The sequence below is a fragment of the Bufo bufo genome, chromosome 1, assembly GCF_905171765.1.
Source record: "Bufo bufo chromosome 1, aBufBuf1.1, whole genome shotgun sequence".
NCBI classification, from domain to species: domain Eukaryota; kingdom Metazoa; phylum Chordata; class Amphibia; order Anura; family Bufonidae; genus Bufo; species Bufo bufo.
The window spans coordinates 211652177-211675431 of record NC_053389.1 but is presented as its reverse complement, the minus strand read 5'-3'; the positions used below and the strand labels follow the sequence as shown (position 1 = coordinate 211675431).

At 41.9% G+C, this 23255-nt stretch overlaps 1 protein-coding gene across 1 annotated transcript in view; it reads right to left on the bottom strand.

Annotated features, from left to right (window-relative positions):
• GRIN2D (glutamate ionotropic receptor NMDA type subunit 2D) overlaps positions 1-23255 on the bottom strand; it is a 642162-nt gene that overhangs the window by 498687 nt on the left and 120220 nt on the right. Inside the window, exon 3 of the mRNA XM_040434835.1 lies at positions 8412-8526. Within this exon, the coding sequence (XP_040290769.1) occupies positions 8412-8526 (115 nt within the window). The remainder of the gene's footprint in view (positions 1-8411; positions 8527-23255) is intronic.

Here is a 23255-nt window from a genome sequence, read left to right as displayed (position 1 = left end):
TTTTCACTCAGCCCCATTCACTTTTATGGGGCCTACGTTACGTGATAAACGCACAATATAGAGCATGCTGCGATTTTCACGCAACGCACAAGTGATGCGTGAAAATCACCGCTCATGTGCACAGCCCCATAGAAGTGAATGGGTCCGGATTTAGTGCGGGTGCAATGCGTTCACCTCACGCATTGCACCCGCGTGGAAATCTCGCCCGTGTGAACTCAGCCTAAGGCCCCTTTCACACGAGCGAGTATTCCGCGCGGATGCGATGCGGGAGGTGAACGCATTGCACCCGCACTGAATACCGACCCATTCATTTCTATGGGGCTGTTCATATGAGCGGTGATTTTCACGCATCACTTGTGCGTTGCATTAAAATCGCAGCATGCTCCTCTTTGTGCGTTTTTCACGTAACGTAGGCCCCATAGAAATGAATGGGGTTGCGTGAAAATCGCAAGCATCCGCAAGCAAGTGCGGATGCGGCACGATTTTCACGCACAGTTGCTAGGAGACGATCGGGATGGGGACCCAATCATTATTATTTTCCTATATAACATGGTTATAAGGGAAAACAATAGCATTCTGAATACAAAATGCATAGTAAAACATCGCTGGAGGGGTTAAAAAAATAAAATTAAATTTATCTCACTTTAATCCACTTGTTCACGTAGCCCGGCATCTCCTTCTGGCTTCATCTGATCTCTGTGCAGCAACAGGACCTTTGGTGACGTCATTCCGGTCATCACATGATCCATCACCATGGTAAAAGATCATGTGATGGATCATGTGATGACCGAAATGACTCACCAAAGGTCCTGTTGCTGCACAGAGATCAGATGAAGCCAGAAGGAGATGCCGGGCCGCGAACAAGTGGACTAAGGTGAGTTAAATTTTTTATTTTATTTTATTAACCCCTCCAGCGATGTTTTACTATGCATTCTGTATTCAGAATGCTATTATTTTCCCTTACAACCATGTTATAAGGGAAAATAATACTATTTACAGAACACCGATCCCAAGCCCGAACTTCTGTGAAGAAGTTTGGGTTTAGGTACCAAACACGCGCGATTTTTCTCACGCGAGTGAAAAACGCATTACAATGTTTTGCACTCGTGCGGAAAAATCGCGGGTGTTCCCGCAACGCACCCGCACATTTTCCCGCAACGCCCGTGTGAAAGGGGCCTAAGGGTGTGCCTCCAGGACGGGTGGAACCTCTATACCCTATCCACCCAATGAGGGGGAGATATACACTCACCTAAAGAATTATTAGGAACACCATACTAATACTGTGTTGGACCCCCTTTTGCCTTCAGAACTGCCTTAATTCTACGTGGCATTGATTCAACAAGGTGCTGATAGCATTCTTTAGAAATGTTGGCCCATATTGATAGGATAGCATCTTGCAGTTGATGGAGATTTGAGGGATGCACATCCAGGGCATAAAGCTCCCGTTTCACCACATCCCAAAGATGCTCTATTGGGTTGAGATCTGGTGACAGTGGGGGCCATTTTAGTACAGTGAACTCATTGTCATGTTCAAGAAACCAATTTGAAATGATTCGAGCTTTGTGACATGGTGCATTATCCTGCTGGAAGTAGCCATCAGAGGATGGATACATGTTCTCATTCTGTTTATGCCAAATTCGGACTCTACCATTTGAATGTCTCAACAGAAATCGAGACTCATCAGACCAGGCAACATTTTTCCAGTCTTCAACAGTCCAATTTTGGTGAGCTCGTGCAAATTGTAGCCTCTTTTTCCTATTTGTAGTGGAGATGAGTGGTACCCGGTGGGGTCTTCTGCTGTTGTAGCCCATCCGCCTCAAGGTTGTGCGTGTTATGGCTTCACAAATGCTTTGCTGCATACCTCGGTTGTAACGAGTGGTTATTTCAGTCAATGTTGCTCTTCTATCAGCTTGAATCAGTCGGCCCATTCTCCTCTGACCTCTAGCATCCACAAGGCATTTTTGCCCACAGGACTGCCGCATACTGGATGTTTTTCCCTTTTCACACCATTCTTTGTAAACCCTAGAAATGGTTGTGCGTGAAAATCCCAGTAACTGAGCAGATTGTGAAATACTCCGGCCCGTCTGGCACCAACAACCATGCCACGCTCAAAATTGCTTAAATCACCTTTCTTTCCCATTCTGACATTCAGTTTGGAGTTCAGGAGATTGTCTTGACCAGGACCACACCCCTAAATGCATTGAAGCAACTGCCATGTGATTGGTTGACTAGATAATTGCATTAATGAAAAATAGAACAGGTGTTCCTAATAATTCTTTAGGTGAGTGTATACTCCTGTGGACACTCACTATGAACAGGTTATGATTAAGGACCATATAAGGTCCGAAACATGTTAACCGTCCACGGTGGTGGGTGTAGATATATGCTGCACGTGATTTTATTTTGAAGACCAATAAAGATGAACATCCGTGTGGATTTACCTTTTTTAACACGATTCACCGCAAATAAATTAGGATCTTAGCGAATGTTTCCCACACATTTGGCGAACCGGCCGAATCAAATTTTTGAAAAATTCACTCATCTCTAATTATGAGGGCTTCCATCTTGCCTTGTTCTTAACAGCATTTAGACAGCATTAAGAAAATTGTTTTATGGCAGCCCCATGGGCCACAGACACAATGGTCAGGAGAGGACCTCCTTGACTTATATGGGACAGTTTTCTAGACATGCTCTGTGACCTATGTAGAGGTACAAGGAAAGAACAGATAAGCTTTGACAATCACCTGGTGGATCAGTCTTATCTGTCATTTTAATCCTGCGTGTAATGATATCACCTCTGTGTATAGATAAGCAGTTAAATGCAGTAAATTGATCTGTACAGACGAAGAAGTGACGCCTATTATTAAGCTTAGGCCAGTATTACATTGATTGAAGGTCGGCCAGATCACAAGCATTTGTAGGAACGCTCGTTAGCGATGATCTGCTGGTGCTTGTTCCTCGAGCAATCCCATTTTTTATGCAGGGTAAAAAATCATCGTTCGCTGGCAGCAGATTGTGCCATCTAATCACCCTCTGCTGCCGCCACATAATGACTCTGTATGTGGATGAGCAATGGCATTAGTGATCGCTCCTCCCCATTTTGTGAGGGGTTTGTTACATGCAATAGTGGCTGTCTCCTCCATTGACAGCAGCCCTTAGTGGCCAGTGTGAAAACAAGATTTTATGGTTTTTGTTTAAATATCGATAGTGCCAAAAAAAATGTTTTTTAAATATACTAAACATGAAAACATGAACTAAATAGTAGGTCATTTTCTTATGACACATTCCCTTCAAATTTTACAGTCAGACCAGAGAAAGACCCCCTGTAGGGACTAAATTAGAGCATCACACATTATACTAAACAATTGCAATGTTCTTCTGTGATCTTTTTCATCTAAGCCTATAAAGAGCTGTCATAGTGTTATCTTCATTCTCAATCTACTTTTATTATGAACATTACCCTGCAGAAAACATATTCTCCTCACAGCAGCAGTAAACTGACAACAGATCACCAATCTATGCGGAGTTTTACCTCTGTTCTGACTGCTACAGATGGACATTTTCTAAATAAAAAAGAGATAGCCAAAAACGCTAAACAAGCTTGGTTTTTGTGATTATCGGACCAGATTTACTAATATGCCTTAGGCTACTTTCACACCTGCGTTCGGGTGTCCGCTTGTGAGCTCCGTTTGAAGGGGCTCACAAGCGGCCCCGAACGCAGCCGTCCAGCCCTAATGCATTCTGAGTGGACGCGGATCCGCTGAGAATGCATCAGTCTGCCAGCGTTCAGCCTCCGCTCCGCTCAGTGAGCGAACACCTGAACGCTGCTTGCAGCGTTCAGGTGTCCGCCTGGCCGTGCGGAGGCAAGCGGATCCGTCCAGACTTACAATGTAAGTCAATGGGGACGGATCCGTTTGAAGATGACACTATATGGCTCAATCTTCAAACGGATCCGTCCCCCATTGACTTTCAATGTAAAGTCTGGACGGATCCGTTCAGGCTACTTTCACACTTAGAAATTTTTCTAAGTTATAATGCAGACGGATCCGTTCTGAACGGATGCAAACGTCTGCATTATAGGAGCGGATCCGTCTGATGAAACATCAGACGGACCCGCTCCGAACGCTAGTGTGAAAGTAGCCTAACATTTGTGTAAAAGTTGGGCAAATTTGTACAATTTTTGGCACTATTTGACACAATTAGTGGTTGTACACTTTGTACTGATTTGTTTGAAAGGGACACAGGCTTAACAGGAATTAGGTGGAGCTTTGTAGGAAAGGGATGTGGCCTAAGATGCACCATTTTGCTTCAAACTAAACCAAACAATACAGTATGTGGTATAGAGTCACACAGAAGTGTCTACCCCTGCACCGTATTTATCATTCAGTCTGAGCCACTATGATAAATCCTTTGAAGGTCTAGACAGCCTGTATAAATTTACACCATCTATAGGATTAGTAAATCTGGGCCATTGAGAAAAGTGTCCCTTTAGGCCTCATGCACACGACCGTTGTGTGCACCCGTGGCAGTTGAGCCGTTTTCCGTTTTTTTTCGCGGACCCATTGACTTTCAATGGGTCTGTGGAAAAATCAGAAAATGCACCGTTTTGCAGCCGCATCCGTGATCCGTGTTTCCTGGCCGCAAAAAAAATATGACCTGTCCTATTTTTTTCACGGCCAACGGTTCACGGACCCATTCAAGTCAATGGGTCAGTGAAAGAACACGGATGCACACAAGATTGGCATCCGTGTCCGTGATCCGTGGCCGTAGGTTAGTTTTTATACAGACGGATCCGAAGATCCGTCTGCATAAAAGCTTCTTCAAAGCTGAGTTTTCACTTTGTGAAAACTCAGAACCGACAGTATATTCTAACACAGAGGCATTCCCATGGTGATGGGGACGCTTCAGGTTAGAATATACTAACAGAACTGTGTACATGACTGCCCCCTGCTGCCTGTAAGGTGCTGCCAGGCAGCAGGGGGCAGCCCCCCCCTGTAGTTAACACATTGGTGGCCAGTGTGGCCGGCCCCCCCCCTCCCTCCCCTGTAGTTAACTCATTGGTGGCCAGTGCGGCCGCCCCCCCCCCCTCCCCTGTAGTTAACTCATTGGTGGCCAGTGGGCCCCCCTCCCCTGTAGTTAACTCATTGGTGGCCAGTGGGCCCCCCTCCCATGTAGTTAACTCATTGGTGGCCAGTGGGCCCCCCCCTCCCCTCTAGTTAACTCATTGGTGGCCAGTGCGGCCGGCCCCCCTCCCTCCCCTGTAGTTAACTCGTTGGTGGCCAGTGGGCCTTCTCCCCTCCCTCCCCCTCCTAATTAAAATCTCCCCCCATCATTGGTGGCAGCGGAGTGTACCGATCGGAGTCCCAGTTTAATCGCTGGGGCTCCGATCGGTAACCATGGCAACCAGGACGCTACTGCAGTCCCAGTTGCCATGGTTACTTAGCAATTTGTAGAACCATTATACTTACCTGCGAGCTGCGATGGTCTGCGTCCGGTCGGGAGCTCCTCCTACTGGTAAGTGACAGGTCCGGCCGGGAGCTCCTCCTACTGGTAAGTGACAGGTCATGGTTACCGATCGGAGCCCCAGCGATTAAACTGGGACTCCGATCGGTACACTGCGCTGCCACCAATGATAGGGGGGAGATTTTAATTAGGAGGGGGAGGGAGGGGGGGGCCCACTGGCCACCAACAAGTTAACTACAGGGGAGGGAGGGGGGCCAGCCACACTGGCCACCAATGAGTTAACTACAGGGAGGGGGGCCCACTGGCTACCAATGAGTTAACTACAGGGGAGGGGGGGCCACTGGCCACCAATGAGTTAACTACAGGGGAGGGGGGGCTCACTGGCCACCAATGAGTTAACTACAGGGGAGGGGGGGCCCACTGGCCACCAATGAGTTAACTACAGGGGAGGGGGGGCCGGCCGCACTGGCCACCAATGAGTTAACTACAGGGGATGGAGGGGGGGCCCGGCCACACTGGCCACCAATGTGTTAACTACAGGGGGGGGCTGCCCCCTGCTGCCTGGCAGCACCTGCCAGGCAGCAGGGGGCAGTCATGTACACAGTTCTTTTAGTATATTCTAACCTGAAGCGTCCCCATCACCATGGGAACGCCTCTGTGTTAGAATATACTGTCGGATTTGAGTTTCACGATGTAACTCCAATCCGACGGTATATTCTAACATAGAGGCGTTCCCATGGTGATGGGGACGCTTCAAGTTAAAATATACCATCGGATTGGAGAAAACTCCGATCCGATGGTATATTAACTCCTGACTTTACATTGAAAGTCAATGGGGGACGGATCCGTTTGAAATTGCACCATATTGTGTTAACGTCAAATCCGTCCCCATTGACTTGCATTGTAATTCAGGACGGATCCGTTTGGCTCCGCACGGCCAGGCGGACACCAAAACGACTTTTTTTTTCATGTCCGTGGATCCTCCAAAAATCAAGGAAGACCCACGGACGAAAAAACGGTCACGGATGACGGAAAAACGGAACCCCGTTTTGCGGACCGCAAAAAAATACGGTCGTGTGCATGAGGCCTTAGCAATCTATACCTTGTAGACTTGAATTGGTGCTAGCTAATGTATCTGCAAAAGGGTGTCTGTATGATTCACCGTGAACACCCACAGATCGTTGTTCTCTAAATAGTCTCTGAGCTGCCCATAAAGGGTAGAATGAAATACTGGAGTCAGTGTAGAGAACACAGCATGGATTCAAGACTGAAAAGTAGACTTAGACATAGAACCAAGAATTCAACTGTGAGACAAAGGCAGGAATCATTTCAAGGGGCAGTCACAACTAAAAGTCAGGGGAGTCAGAACCAAGGCTCGTGTTTCAGGAATCTGTACAGATCCACCTACAGTTTCCTTTTTCTTTTCCTTATTTCTCTGTGCTCCTTAGTAACATCGCTGAGGAGGACGCAATTGCTTAGTTTCCATCTTCAACAGCCACTAGCCATGTCTACTGCTGGAAGTTTTTACAGGGAGGTAACTACAGCAGACAGGAAACATCCCCTGAGTTCTGACAGGGAGAGAGCTGCAGGAAAAGGACATGCAACTTAAGAAAGGACATGCCCCTGAGTAAGGACAAATCCCTGAGAAAGGACACAACCCCTGAGCCACCAGCTTGAAATGAATCCACCAGAGTAATTAGAGCAATAAATGGGGAGATCTCTGGATCCATGTTCAAGGTTGGATCTAGCTTTTTTTTTAGAGATAGTCAGTCATGCACTGTATGATCTCTGATTTTCATTTCTTATATTAATTGTGGTATAACCCCTTTAAGAAAAATACAAGCAGGACCTAAGTGAACATATGACAGAAAAGAGAAGTGACAGGAAACACAGAGCAAATACACAGGTGGGAACATAGGGAGCAGGAGCATGGTAAGAAGCCAGTGAAAATAGAGGTAATGCTCAATAACCTTCCCTGCTTAAGAACGTGTTGTCTTTTCCTAGACTGTAAGGAAACATAGCTTTCAGTCTAAATCCAGCCTCAATTATGTTAGTGGCGCAAATAGATGTTTGAAAAATATAACTTGTTTTATGCACTAAAATCGTAACATTGCCTATGAATCATATTAACAACATTTGGCAGTTTTGTACTTATGTCTAGATAATGTGAACAAGCACTGCTGAAACACTACATATCACTTTTATGAGTCAATTCCTACCATTCTCATTTAACATGGCTGGTGATGATAGGCTGTCCTTGAGAACATTTGAACTTGCATAAATTACTAGAGTCAGGGGCCTCTGGGCAACTGTAAATGATCAACAAATTTTAGCACAGGTGGGAGAAGGGAAAACTCAATGATATCAAATGAAATTGAAAGAGTTACAAGTGTGACATCATCCCTAGTCTTGCCAATCTTAAAATCTTTAAAACTAAATTTTATGGATTGCTTAGAATGTATTTAAACAGTAAAAGAAGTCATACCAACTAATTTTTTTCTGCACTACCAAGTGCCGATGTTTCCAAGGTCCACAAGGTCCAAGGTCCACAGCCAGTCCTACCTGGTCTTGTCCGACACAGGCAATGTGACTGCTCAGTCAACCAATGGGGGACCCTGAAAGTATTGGAGTAGGAGCTGCCAGAAATTAGTGAGGTGAGTAGGTTTTTTATTTTTATTTTTGTAAACCATCTTGATCCTTTTATTAAAAATGCTACCCGCTAAACATCTCCTTTAAATTATCAGTCAGTTTGGCTTGGTCAATGTACCATGTTGACCCCCACCAATCTTTATTTTTATAAATCATATTGTTGGCAACAGGAAAACATGTACTATAAAAACAAAACAACATGAACAAGGAACACCTAATATGAAGATTTGAAGAGAAATACTGAACAACCAGTTCACATAAAACTTAAGTTCAGTGCTACTAAAACCACAGGCACTCACCACTTCCCAGCTCCTCTCCTTGTTGAGAGCAATCACCACAAGCGAAGGATTGATGAGGTAACCATCTTCATTAAATGAGAAGTCCTTTCCTCCCCAGGAGATGTTCTTGAAATATCTGTTAAGAGATCACACCAGTCTCCGTAAATATTAGCAACATGGTTCTGCATGAGGAATCCTAATCTAGGGCCCTCATGGTTGATTGAGTAATATACCAAAATTCAGCAAAAATTGCAATTGCAATGTGACTAAAAAAGGTAATTAATCTGACCACATTGTCTAAATGATAGGTTGCCAGATAACTGTTATACAAATGTCTGGAGGCAGATATTGTCTTCTGCATAATGTAATCAATTCATATGACAGACAAGAAAAACAAGAACACCTCAATGTTGTATGCCTTATTTTAGAAATATAAGCTTCCTTAGTGTTTGCCTAGTCATATGTATATAAAGCTGATTTGTTTCAATAGGTGGGATTTACTAAATGTACCACAATTCCGATTAGTGGGGAAGGTTCTCATGAGGGGAATTTTTGAAGTCAGTTTTGCAGGAGTTTCTGTTGCTGTGCTTTGGACCAACACTTCTGCCTTGAGATGTTACTCTTACACCTCCTACGCTTTTTCTAGAGTAAGATTAAGACAATTATTAAGACTTTTTAAACATTTTGTTTGATAAATGGAACTTAAAGGGACACTGACAGGCCCAAAAAGCATATTTAGGTATATATATGACAGTACAGGTCTTATAAAGTGTATTAAAATCATCTAAGTATCCCCCCTGTCCACCTTATAAATACAGTAAAATGAAGTTTTATAACCTGCTTGAATCGTGTTCAATCTGCCCAAGGGGCGGTGTTTCATCTCCACTTGCGCCCAGCCAGCCTCGCCCCAACTGCCGTTTTGAAGCGCCGCCCAGCTCATCAATATTCACTTCACTGGGAGGCTACTCTGAAGCGCTGCTCTGAACTGTGCCCGGCGCATGCTCATAAAGCAGAGGCTGCATCGGCCTCTGAGAATCGACTGTGCGCAGGCGCGATGCAATCCCGGCCAGTGAGGGTGCCGGGCGCATGCGCTGAAGATGGCCGGGGACACTAGTAGCCGCCCAGTGAAGTGAATATTGATGAGCTGGGCGGCGCTTCAAACGGCAGTTGGGGCGAGGCTGGCTGGGCGCAAGTGGAGATGAAACACCGCCCCTTGGGCAGATTGAACCCGATTCCAGCAGGTTATAAAACTTCACATTACTGTATTTATAAGGTGGACAGGGGGGGATACTTAGATGATTCTAATACACTTTATAAGACCTGTACTGTCATATATATACCTAAATATGCTTTTTGGGCCTGTCAGTGTCCCTTTAAAGGTGCATTCCTATCTGAACATTTATGGCATATTCACTGGGTGTAGAGAAAGCTTCAGGGAAGTCACGGCACTCTCATACTTGATCAAAACTTAGTGTTTAATCACACCGAAAGATTCAGCAACGTTTCAACGTTTCGACACACAGGTCTTTCTCAAGCTACATAAAGAAAGAAAGACCTGTGTGTCGAAACGTTGCTGTATCTTTCGGTGTGATTAAACACTAAGTTTTGATTTAAGTATGAGAGTGCCGTGACTTCCCTGAAGATTTCTCTACATTTGCGGGGTCCCTAACGCCACGAGCACCGCCGCCATATCAGGGACTATTTGTTCCAGTAAGTGGTGCTGTCCTATTATATTTTTTTATATTCACTGGGTGTGTCATAAATGTCTGACAGATACCTATGTTGCCCACTCCTATGTCAACACGGGACCCATCTCTCATTAAATTCATTGCTATGGGATTTCTAAAAACAGCCAGATAAGTGTGCTTGGCTTTTTTCCCATAGCAGCGGATGAAGAGACCCATCTCTCCATTCACTGCAGTGTATAAGATCCTATTCTTTAAATGGAGCGACCTGCACTTATCAGACATATGCATATGGTAAGAATCCAAATGGGAATATCCAGAGAGTTCTGTGCCACATATGTGATACCAGTGTTATAAATAGTACATACAGTGCAGGCTTTAGGGGAGTGTGACCTGTACAATTGCACAGTGTCTACACTGAAAGGGGTTGGCCACTATATAAGTACTTGCCACCAGGGTGGATTTGATTTAAATCAAACTGATTTAAATCACGATTTAAATCACTAGTGAGTAAGGCTTGATTTTAGTCATAGTTTTCTACATAAAGACTAATTCTTGGTGGTATAACTTATAATATGCAAGTAGATAATATAATAACAACTTTTCAAATTAGTTTGATTAGGTTGATTCTGCATTCATAGGTTTGTAGAAGTTAGGATTAAGGTTTTTTTCTCAACTCTGTTCATGTTATAACATTTTTGCTGTGAAGAAGAGGCATGTGATCTCTGCTGAGTCAAATTCAGTTTTGAGAACTGCAAAAGTAAACCAAGCATCTGTGATAATATCTTGCAGGCTGAAAAGCTGCCCAATAATCTTACAAAAACCTCTGGAAGAGCATGACATTGTGAATGGATTAATGGAATTTATTTACCAAAAAAATTAAACATATACAGCCTTATTCTACATAATTAAAAAACAAATCTTTATTTCATGATGGAATAACCTTTCGGTGGTAATATATTTTCCTCAAAAAGCATTTTATATAAAAAAATCAATTTAAATAAAAAAATGTGATTTAAATAAAAAAAATCTGATTTAAATAAAAAGAATATGATTTAAATAAATAATAAAAAAGATTTTTTTGATAAAAAAAAAAAAATCATTGATTTTTATCCACCCTGCTTGCCACTATATATTGGGAGGTAGGGTAAAAATGAGTTTCCTAATATACTTCATTAAAAAAAATCCATGCCACTGCCACTGACACGCTCCCTGCTCCGACTCTGTCTCTACAATCGGCTTATTCCTGTCAGAGTTCGGAGCGGGAAGAAAAGTAAGAGCGTGTCGGGGATCAGACGTGCTCTTACTTTTCTTCCCGCTCCGAACTCTGACAGGAATAAGCCGATTGTAGAGACAGACAGAGCAGGGAGCGCGTCAGTGGCAGGGGCAGACTGGGCATGAGCTGCTCTTATTAGGAAAAGCAGCGCATGTGCAGTTAGAATAAAGCCATGGACAAGCTTTCTCTGAAGCTCCTGCATGTCGCGTGCAGCCATGGACAAACTGGCTGCTTGCAGAGCGGGGCTGAGGGGGAGGGGCTCATTATTAAACCATTACCATTCAGATTTTTTAAATAAAGTATATTAGGAAACTCTTTTTTACCCTATCTCCCACTATATAGTGGAAAGTATTTATATAGTGGCCAACCCCTTGAATAGGCACAACTTGGCCTAATGGTCTGTGCATCCAGAGGTTGCAATCCTAAACATATGGAAAGAGAAATACAAAGGATGAAGCTAATTTATTGGGTAGTGCTATGTGGACACTCTATGGTCCACCATCCAGGAACTGTGACAATAGAAATTTCCTCAAACAGCATCAAGCAACCTAGTGCTGGCCATGAGCACCTGCAGGAATTACACCAGGTTTTTTAACAAAGCCTTGAGCTACTGTACACCTATGTAAATCTGAATGCTTAAACCAGAAAGTCTCTCTCTAGTGAACTATAGATCAAAAAATAAATAATTGGGGAAAAGCACTTGACTGTTAATTCATTCTATTAATTTAAAGGGACTGAGGAAATGTATGTGAGCAGAGGGCCACTTATACGACAGTCTAGAAAAGTAAGATAAAGCTCATTACAAAGATGTAAATAAGACAATAAGATATGCATTATAAAAACATGTTCATCTCCCTTGTACACACACTTCTTTCTTCCTGACACCACATTCACTATCATCATTACCATCAATTTCCCTATCTGTCTATCTTGTCTACAGCCATCTTGTTAACTTGCCAGGTTCCAAGTAAATTGAAACAGACATATTCAGTAGTGATACGATTTAATGCATTCAGCTTAGTTTCTTGGAGCTTTTGTTGGATTGTATAATTTCCTTACAAAAATATGTTAAAGTAATATGTCAGTATGGTTCTCAGTGGAAGTATTAATAATTTTAATCTAAATGTTGAAAGTGCTTTAAGACAATAGTTAATGTTAGGTTCTGTTCACATCTACAGTATGTTAGTAGCCTGTGTTGGCCATTAAAGGGGTTGTCCGAGTTATGAAAAAAAAAAATATATATACCACTGAAAATCTGATGGGGAGCAATATATAACTAAGCTAAGCAAGTTTTATGAAAAAAAAAATAATAATATATATTTCCTCATTTCCCTGGTTCTTTTCTGGCCCTTTGTTTACATGCAATAAAAACAATCTCTGCCCCTCCCCCTGCTCTGCTAAGGGAGTGGCTACAAGAGCTGCCCTGAGTGACATGTCTGCCTGCTGGGAGACTCAGCAGCATGTTGTATGTGTAGAACTACAAGTCCCAGCTGTATAATGACACTGCTAAGGGAGTGGATACAAGAGCTGCCCTGAGTGCTGGGAGAATCAACAGCAACTTGTAAGTGTAGAACTACAAGTCCCAGCTGTATAATGACACTGCTAATACACGCAGGATCTTCCCCCTACCTTCTTGTGCAATGCTCTCTCTAGTCTGTTAGCTCCTGTGCCCAGAATTTTCACTGCTGCAGCTACACAGTCTGTGCAGCTGAAGGGGTTAAGATTCCTAGGAGAGAGCAGCCCGGCAGTGAAGGGGGCGTGGCCAGCACAGTGGTCTCGTTTACAGGCTTGTAAACGGCCTTTATCAGACAGGGAGAGAAGCTGACATCACAGGTCATGTGACCCTCAGTGAAATCTGAGAAACCAGCCACTGGAGATAAAGTGAGTGAATTGGAAAGCTGTTATATTTGCCTAGTTAGGAACATAGAAAGAACAAAAAAATAAGTCGGACAACCCCTTTAAGTTATATCTAATTGCAAGAAAAGCAATCAGTAACATTATTCTTGCCTTCAAAACACCAGATCCTAGATGGACCTCATAAACGTCATTAGAATCCATTAGAGTCAGTTTGGATGCATTTTTAAAATGGATCTGTCATGGCTTTCATTATAAACAGAAGTCATGATGTTAGTGTGTACAGAGCCTTATAACGCTCTATTGAAAATACCGGCCACTACCAGTGAACAAAAATCACCACATATTCAATACAGCAGTGATCTGTGGCTCTTCAGCTGATGCAGAACTACTATTCTCAGCATGACCAGACTGCTTCAGGTTATCAGAGCAGGCAGGAAGTTGTATACATGCAACAGTCAGAGAACCACAGGGTGGAGACCACTGCTTAGGAAACAGATTTTTTTCTTTAAAAAAAACCCCAAAAAACACATTTGATTCCAAAGTCATACAATAGATAAAAGACATCAAATCTTGCAATGGAATTTGGAAGTAATTAGTAATTTCATTTTATAAAAAAGTAAATAAAGGCTTTTCTGCAGATTCTTTATGGTACTTAATGGACAAATTAATTATTGGTTTGTTCCTTTAAAATTAGAACTAAAAGAAACACATCCATAGGAGAGTGACCTTCTGGATAAACAATAGTAACAAGACTCTTCACTCACTCTCTCTCTCTTTTTGGTTTCCTGTTCCTTAATTGTAGCAGAAGGCAAATAATGATAGGTCATCAGTAGATTGGTGTGGGTCTGACACCCAGGACCCCGCTGATCAGCTGTCTGAGAAGGCAGCTTCTCCTAGGCCAATGATAACTCCTTCGTCGGTCACGTGCCTAGGCGCAGCTCAGCACAGTTGAAGTGAATAGGGATAAGCTGTGTTACCAAGCAGAGCTGCTATATAATGTAAGGCGAAGACTGTGCCTCTCACAGGAGCTCCGGTGCCTTCTCAAACAGCTGATAAGCGCGGGTCCCGAGCGTCGGACCTTTACGGATCAAAGACTGATGACCTATCCTGAGGATAGACAATAGCATATGAAGACAGCACCAAAGTCCCAATTTTTAGCAAGATGCACGGTCACCAGTGGTCAGGCTCATCTCCACTTCAAACTGTAAAGAATAAAAGCATCTTCTCTTTTCCTCAAGTTTTATTTCAGTTCACATATAACACAAGACAACGTTTCGACTTATATCAAGCCTTTCTCAAGCCAATGGCTGGTCACGATTCCTTTTATTCTATCCTAAAGAAAGGTCACCGTTGTCCGTGAAAAAAATAGGACAGGTCATATTTTTTTGACGAACTGGAAACACGTATCACGGACGCGGATGACAAACGGTGCATTATCCGAGTTTTCAACGGACCCATTGAAAGTCAATGGGTCAGCAGAAAATCACGGAAAACGGAACAACGGACACGGAACACAGCAACGGTCGTGTGCATGAGGCCTTATTCAGACTGCATGTATGAGCTTGTGACTCATTATTGTCAAATAAATATTTATTATAAGGATCCATATCTTCATTTATGTTCAGGTTCCACATTCATACTGACTTGAATAGAAGACAGCATCAGTGAGGATGTATATGAAGAACCGAACTCAAACAATATTACTATGATCACCCAAAGCTATCAAAGGGCACTCCGGACCATAAATGTTATCATGGGAAAAATGGGGGTTTTAAGGTAGGACTGTAATTTCAGAAATGCCTCACAGAGTCATAGTTTAACAAAAATCTCTAAGCTACATGGACACATTATCAAAGTATCTCTGTAATGATCAAATGTAATAAATATCAACTGCAGTGGAATGTACTGAGTTAAAGGGTACCTGTCATTAACTTTATGCTGTCCATACTAACGGCAGTATAAAGAAGAGACAAGTAAGTTGATTTCAGCGGTCTGTCATTTATAAGTCAAAAGTAAGTGGTTGCCGAGAACCAGCATCACAATCATTGCAGATTAGGCCTGGAAAAGAGTCACAGCCATCTGAGAAGAGTCATGGTTATTCATGAAGTCCTGCTCTCCCTGCCCACCTGCTGATGACTGACAGTCTTCTACCTAGTTTTCTCTCTTTCTCTCTAGGAGAGAACTGCCAATCATCAGCAGATGGGTGAGAGAGCAGGAGATTATGAATTACCATGACTCTTCTCAGGTAGATTTGACTCTTTTTCTAGGCCTGTGCTCTAATTGTTATGATGCTGGTTCTCGGCAACCACTTACTTTTAGCTCATGAGTGACACACTGCTGAACTCAACATTTCTGTCACTAATTTATGCTGCCTTCATTGAGGTCAGCAAAAAGTTGATGACAGGGTCCCTTTAAGCCATTTTTTTGAGGGTGTAGGTTCTTGAACTTTTAATTCCAGCTTCTAGTATAACGTATAATTATCATTTCCATTTAGCAAGTATCCTTTTTTTTTTACTGTATTAGGCCATATTCACATAGTCAGTGTTCGATCAGTGATTTCCATCAGTGATTGGGAGCCAAAACTAGGAGTGGAGCCTCCACAGACATAAGGTTTAACCCCTTAAGGACCGGGCCATTTTTCACCTTAAGGACCGGACTGATTTTTGCAAATCTGACGTGTCACTTTGTGTGGAAATAACTTTAAAATGCTTTACTTATCCAGACCATTCTGAGACTGTTTTCTTGTCACATATTGTACTTCATGAAACTGGTAAAATGGAGTAAAAAAAAACATTTTTATTTATAAAAAAATACCAAATTTACCAAAAAGTTTCAATTTCTCTACTTCTATAATACATAGTAATACCTCCAAAAATAGTTATTAATTTACATTCCCCATATGTCTACTTCATGTTTGGATCATTTTGGGAATGCCATTATTTTTTTTGGGGTGGGGGACGTTACAAGGCTTGAAGTTTAGAAGGAAATCTTGAAATTTTTAAGAAAATTTCCAAAACCCACTTTTTAAGGACCAGTTCAGGTCTGAAGTCACTTTGTGAGGCTTACATAATAGAAACCACCCAAAAATGACCCCATTTTAGAAACTACACCCCTCAAGGTATTCAAAACTGATTTTACAAACGTTGTTAACCCTTTAGGTCTTCCACAAGAATCAATGGAAAATGGAGATGAAATTTAAGAATTAAACTTTTTTGGCAGATTTTCCATTTTAGTCAATTTTTTACAGTAACAAAGCAAGGGTTAACAGCCAAACCAAACTCAATATTAATTGCCCTGATTCTGTAGTTTACAGAAACCCACTATATGTGGCCTGAAACTGCTGTATGGGCACACGGCAGGGCGCAGATGGAAAGGACCGCTATATGGCTTTTGGAGGGCAGGTTTCGCTGGAATAATTTTCAGGTGTCATGTCACATTTGAAGACACCCTGAGGTACCCCTACAGTGGAAAACCCCAAGAAGTGACCCTATTTTGGAAATTACACCCCCAAGGCATGTAGCGAGCACTTTGACCCAACAAGCGATTCATAGAATTTTGAAATATTTGGCTGTGAAAACATTTTTTTTTATTTTTTTACAAGAAAATGTATCTTTAGGCCCACATTATTTATTTTCACAAGGGGTAACAGAGTAAATTACACCCACAATTTGTTACCCATTCTCTCCTGAATATGGCAACACCTCATATGTGTCCGTAAACTGCTATATGGGCACACTGCAGGGTTCAAAAGGCAAGGACCGCCATATGGCTTTTGGAGGGCAGATTTCGCTGGAATAATTTTCAGGTGCCATGTTACATTTGAAGACACCCTGAGGTACCCCTACAGTGGAAAACCCCAAGAAGTGACCCCATTTTGAAAACTACACTCTCAAAGGATTTTTTCAAGGCATGTGGCGAGCACTTTGACCCAACAAGCGATTCATAGAATTTAGAAATATTTGGCTGTGAAAACTAAAATTTGTATTTTTTACAAGAAAATGTCTCTGTAGGCCCACATTATTTATTTTCACAAGGGGTAACAGAGTAAATTACACCCACAATTTGTTACCCATTCTCTTCTGAATATGTGAACACTTCATATGTGGCAGTAGACTTCTGTATGGGCACACTGTAAAGTTCAGTGTACTGATAAGCAACAGCTGATGTATTCGGTATCCTACAAATTGTATATATATATAAGCTTTATATGGTAGGACATAGCCGCCAAATATAGCAGCTAAAAGAAACAAGGGACTCAAATTATATCAAAGAAATATGTTGTATAATATATGTCATCACATTGCAGAGGCACTGAGCTACCAGAACATACAAAGTTCTAGTCCCCTTTTATAAAACAACACCTGTCAAGGTATTCATCTAGGGGTGTAATGAGAATTTTTAGCTTTGTTATTGGTTTTATTAGAATGCCAATTGAAATGTGGAGAAACGGGAAATTTGAATTTTTATCAGGATACAGTTTCAAGGGGGTGTTTTATAAAATGATCAAAGGGGGTTTAGTTAAAAGTCAACAGAGGTGTGGTAGATTCTAAAACAATCTTTTATGCAAAGAGCAGGCTTTGAGGGGCACGTCTCACAATGATGAATTGTGTCTTTCCTGATTCCATTTCTGGAGCATACCTGACAACTTTTTTGTGGCCTTCTCCGTGTCTCTGTGAGGGAAACTACCCCAGGGAAATGCTGTCCTCGTATTATTCTGCTCTCACTTCCTGTGGCCCTTCTCCCTTTCCCTTCCTGTTCCCCAAATAAAAAGGTCTTTATTACTTTTTCTTGAAAGTGCAGGAATTTTCCTCTGTTTCCTGCACTTCTGTATATTACAAAAGCATTATAGAGGGCAATTTGCGTCAGGTGCAATGCCGATTTTTTATACTATGCCCGAATTTTGGGGAGGGCAGTGTATGGTTGCAGTACCTGGTCTGACAGATCCACCTCTCCCATAAACTTATTACAGTCCTGGATGCACACAGGTTTGGGGACTGATTCTGTGGATCCACGAACTGGAACAGGGGTGGATCTGTCAACATGTATGGTAGTAAGTACAAAGATGTCACACTTGTCTTTGTACTTAACAAGTATCATGTTATCACTGCAAACTCCACTGCTTTCCCTCACTCTTATTCTTTGGTCTATAAAATTTTTAGGCAGATGTTTTTGGTTTTGTCTGATAGTTCCCCAGGACAACAGTGTCTCTGGAAAACAGGCATTTCCGTAGTGGAACACTTGTGTAGAAGTTGTCAAGATACAAGTTGTACCTTTGACCTAGCAGGGGGTAAATCAAGTCCCATACTATTTTGCCTGCTATTCCAAGTAGAGGGGGGCACTCTGGGGGTTAAATTTTTGAATCTTTTCCCTCGTAAACTCTAAATTTATGTGTATAGCCACTTTGGCTTTCACATAGTTTGTAGAGTTTGATGCCATATCTGGCCCGTTTGTTGGGCAGGTATTGGCGAAAATGCAGTCTGCCCTTGAAGTGCACAAGGGGTTCATCAATGGACAGATGCTTTTGGGGGGTGTATACCTGGGCAAACTTGAGATTATAATGATCTATAAAGGGCCGAATTTTGTATAAACGATCGTATCCTGGATGATTAGGGGGTGGACAATCTGCATTATGTCCTGGACATAATGGTACGGTATATTGGCGTGTTAGTAGCAGAAGTCCAGCTGGGGTAATTTGTAGAAGCTGATGCGCTTCTAACTCTACTGCGTCTGTGAGAGGGTTCGTCAACTGATGAATCAGAAGAAGAGCTATACATAAGCAAAGATTCTTCTTCTCCACTGTCAGAGTCAGGCTCTGAGGCTAGTATGGCATAAGCCTCCTCGGCGCTGTACACCCGTTGAGAAATTTAGTAAATTTGTAAAATTGTATATATATATATATATATATATATATATATATATATATTAATTTTTTTTTATGCAGAAAAAAATAAATAAAAAAATGCTCCAAAAGCAGTGGAGCTTTATATCACTGGTGACAGAAATTTGTCACTGCTGGCAAATTCAGTGACAAGGACTGGTCACGGATAGAAGATAGAGATTCGGAGGTATGGGGGGTTTGAAACGGAGTCGGAGACATGTACTGACGTCCAATATTTTTTATTCATTATTTATTTATTTATTATTTCCAATAAACGTCTAACTCATCCTAAAACTAGAGCTCTAACCCTGATAACTCCCTAACTAACCCTAATGAATTGCCAAAAACAGGTTACTGACTGGTTACTGACAGTATGGATGACAGGGACTGGTGTGCTGATGTACTGTCACTATTGGCAGACAGCACACAGTGACAGGTACAGGGGACAAATGAGGGGTGATGAAGGACACGGGACAAATGAGGGGTGATGAGGGTCACAGGGGACAAATGAGGGGCACTTTTGGAGTATGTGTTTTTTTTGTTTTTTTTCACAGGTCTGTTTCACTCTGGCTCCGATCACTTCTCTTGCTGAAATGAGAGAATCGAAGATGAGAGATAGCGTTCTGTACATAACTCATTGTGATTGGTCCGTTCCTGACTGTGGACCAATCACAATGAATTATGTACAGAAAGCTATTTCTCATCTCCGATCCTCTCATTTCAGTGAGAGCCGAATGCCAGAAGAGGAGGAGATCACTCGTGGGTAAGAAATAATGTGTGGTGTGTGATCTGCGGCCGGGAACACTGCTGATCGGTCCCTGGCGGTCAAGGGGGAGTTGTTCGGTCCCTGACACAGTCAGGTAATTTGCGCTTCAGGTGCGCGATCTCGGCCGGGGAGCATTTAAATGAACGCCGTACATGCATGGCGTTCTGCGCTAAGGGGTTAATGGAAAGATTTGTAGGCGTTCTGTGTTTCTGATGTGCACTTGGTTTTAGCTCACAATCACTGATGGAAATCACTGATCAAACACTGATGTGTGAATAAGGCCTCCCCTGATTTCATTACAATTAAATATAATGTGATTTTACATTGACATCACACCACTAGTCCATTATTATTGTAACGCCCTTGTCTAGCACAGTGAACTGTAGCAGGTTGAATAGAAAATGCTTTGGTACATATACAAAAATAATGGCAAGCAAAGAAATTGTGTACATGTCTGTCAGAAATTGAACTTTGCTGCATTGCCACTTAACAATAGCTTTTCCATTATTACAAGACGTCAGACTGAAAAAGCTTTGTCCAGTAAGTAGTTTGCTGCTCAAACTCATGGCCGTTCATGTTTCTTTAGAAAATAAAAGTTTTCTTCCTATGCTCTACAATTTCTGCAACATATACTGTATACCCTGCAATGTTGTGACCTCCCTGACCTATACTGTAAAGGTGTATATATGGTTAGTATCAGATTGCTTTACTTTTACATCAGCTTTGACCCCTCAAGGACAAAACTCTATTTCAGCCATAAGAACCAGAAGATCCCTGGCAGCCATGTATTTTTATATTTATGTCTATATCGCTGTTAGATCCTTTAGCTTACAGATCAGTTATCATACTTTGACAAATGCAAATACAACCTTAGTAACAATCGTGTTATGCCTCCATACTCTCCTAGAAATTAGCACAATATGTATACGCCAACCAACACTTTACAATTACAGCCTTCATAAAAAATGTAAAATAGTAATGTTTGGTAAGAAATTCATAAAAAAATAAAAATATGCGGAAGATTTATTAAACTGGTGTAAAGTAAAACTGGATTAGTTGCCCATAGCAGCCAATCAGATACCACAATTCATTTTCCAAAAGAGCTGTAAAAAATGAAAGGTGGAATTTGATTGGTTGCTATGGACTAATATGTTTTTTTGCTAAAATTCTGACCCAAGCAAAGGGTGCGATAACAAAAGCAACCACGACCTTTAGGCTAAATTCCCAACCACTATTTTGCCAAAAATACAGAGTTTTAAAAGGTTCTTCCCACCCAAACAGCGCCAACGAGAGCTGGGGCCTCTGTCAGTCAAAGTCCGGCATAGCAATTGTCCCCCATCTATGGTATTTACAGTATGTCACTGCAACTCCTCTTTGGTAAAGTACAGTTGCATTAAAAAGTATGTGAACCCTTTGGAATGATATGGATTTCTGCACAAATTGGTCATAAAATGTGATCTGATCTTCGTCTAAGTCACAACAATAGACAATCACAGTCTGCTTAAAGTAATAACACACAAAGAATTAAATGTTACCATGTTTTTATTGAACACACCATGTAAACATTCAAAGTGCAGGTGGAAAAAGTATGTTAACCCTTGGATTTAATAACTGGTTGAACCTCCTTTGGCAGCAATAACTTCAACCAAATGTTTCCTGTAGTTGCAAATCAGACGTACACAACGGTCAGGAGTAATTCTTGACCATTCCTCTTTACAGAACTGTTTCAGTTCAGCAATATTCTTGGGATGTCTGGTGTGAATCGCTTTCTTGAGGTCATGCCACAGCATCTCAATCGGATTGAGGTCAGGACTCCGACTGGGCCACACAAGAAGGCGTATTTTCTTCTGTTTAAAACATTCCGTTGTTGATTTACTTCTATGCTTTGGGTCGTTGTCTTGTTGCAAAACCCATCTTCTGTTGAGCTTCAGCTGGTGGACAAATGGCCTTACGTTCTCCTGCAAAATGTCTTGATAAACTTGGGAATTCATTTTTCCTTCGATGATAGCAATTCGTCCAGGCCCTGACACAGCAAAGCAACCCCAAACCATGATGCCCCCACCACCATACTTCACAGTTGGGATGAGGTTTTGATGTTGGTGTGCTGTGCCTCTTTTTCTCCACACATAGTGTTGTGTGTTTCTTCCAAACAACTCAACTTTTGTTTCATCTGTCCACAGAATATTTTGCCAGTACTGCTGTGGAACATCCAGGTGCTCTTGTGCAAACTATAAATGTGCAGCAATGTTTTATTTGGACAGCAGTGGCTTCCTCTGTGGTATCCTTCCATGAAATCCATTCTTGCTTAGTGTTTGACGTAGCATAGATTCGCTAACAGGGATGTTAGCATATGCCAGAGACTTTTGTAAGTCTTTAGCTGACACTCTAGGATTCTTCTTCACCTCATTGAGCAGTCTGCGCTGTGCTCATGCAGTCATCTTTACAGGATGGCCACTCCTAGGGACAGTAGCAGCAGTGCTGAACTTTCTCCATTTGTAGACAATTTGTCTTACCGTGGACTGATGAAGACAAGGCTTTTGGAGATACTTTTATAACCCTTTCCAGCTTTATGCAAGTCAACAATTCTTAATCGTAGGTCTTCTGAGAGCTCTTTTGTACGAGGCATCATTCACATCAGGCAATGCTTCTTGTGAAAAGCAAACCCAGAACTGGTGTGTGTTTTTTATAGGGCAGGGCAACTATAACCAACACCTCCAATCTCATCTCATTGATAGGACTCCAGTTGGCTGACACTTCACTCCAATTAGCTCTTGGAGATGTCATTAGTCTAGGGGTTCACATACTTTGATTGTCTATTGTTGTGACTTAGATAAAGATCAGATCACATTTTATGACCAATTTGTGCAGAAATCCATATCATTCCAAAGGGTTCACATACTTTTTCTTACAACTGTATATACCCGATATGAATTTTTTATTTTATAGAGAGTTTTCTTGCAACTGTATGGGGAGCAGGATTATTCTATACTACAAACAGTTTTCACACCATCTGCAGAATAAAATACTTTAAGGTGAAAGTAGCTGTAAAGCATTTCATCAGTACCCTGGTTTTGCGAGCCAAGCAATCAGTCATTCAGATAGAATAACCTTTGATGAAAAGTTAGAAATGAATTTTAATATTCAGCATGCCATTTCATTTCCTGCCATCCTCTGCTGCCTTAATATGTGCTAATAGATTCTCTCTCTTGTTTAATTTTTTGCACTATAGTCTATTTTTCACCTGTACAATGTTGCATTGGGAGAATTATGGACAGGATGAGGATAGGGCATCAATGAAAATATTTCACCCCTTCTTTTTCCGCCCATTATTAACCACTTACAGCTGTGCCGTAATAGTATGTCACAATGATGGTATGTCACAATGATGGTGCGGGCTCAAGAG